This window comes from Merops nubicus, unplaced genomic scaffold (assembly GCF_000691845.1).
Source record: "Merops nubicus isolate BGI_N331 unplaced genomic scaffold, ASM69184v1 scaffold46773, whole genome shotgun sequence".
NCBI lineage: Eukaryota > Metazoa > Chordata > Aves > Coraciiformes > Meropidae > Merops > Merops nubicus.
In genome coordinates this window covers 6,697-7,037 of record NW_008599137.1, presented here as the reverse complement: position 1 = coordinate 7,037, position 341 = coordinate 6,697, and the positions used below count along the sequence as shown (strand labels likewise).

At 63.9% G+C, this 341-nt stretch overlaps 1 protein-coding gene across 1 annotated transcript in view; it reads left to right on the top strand.

The window, feature by feature from the left end:
• Positions 1-96: 96 nt before the first annotated feature.
• Positions 97-341, top strand: part of FBXW5 (F-box and WD repeat domain containing 5) — a gene marked incomplete at both ends in the record, with an annotated part of 6,846 nt that continues 6,601 nt past the window's right edge. Inside the window, 1 exon segment of the mRNA XM_008937262.1 lies at positions 97-254. Within this exon segment, the coding sequence (XP_008935510.1) occupies positions 97-254 (158 nt within the window).

Genomic DNA, 341 nt, shown 5'->3' with positions numbered 1-341 from the left:
GAGGCTGACTCCTGGCCCTGCAGCTGCCACCCTGAGCTGTGCTGTGTCACCTCCCCGTCCCCATCCCTGTCCCACCTCCCTGCTCCTGTGTTGCAGCTGCTGTCTCCTGGTACGAGGAGTTCCAGAGGCTCTACGACACCATCCCCTGTGTGGAGGTGCAGGCCCTGAGGGAGCACAGTGACCAGGTGTTGCACCTCAGCTTCTCCCACTCCGGGGCTCTCTTCGCCTCCTGCTCCAAAGACTGCACTGTCAAGGTAGGGAGCAGCCCCCCACCCCCCTTCTGCCTTGAAAAAGATTGGGGAGCATGGCTGGTGAGGAGCTGCTGCGGGGCCTGGGGGGGT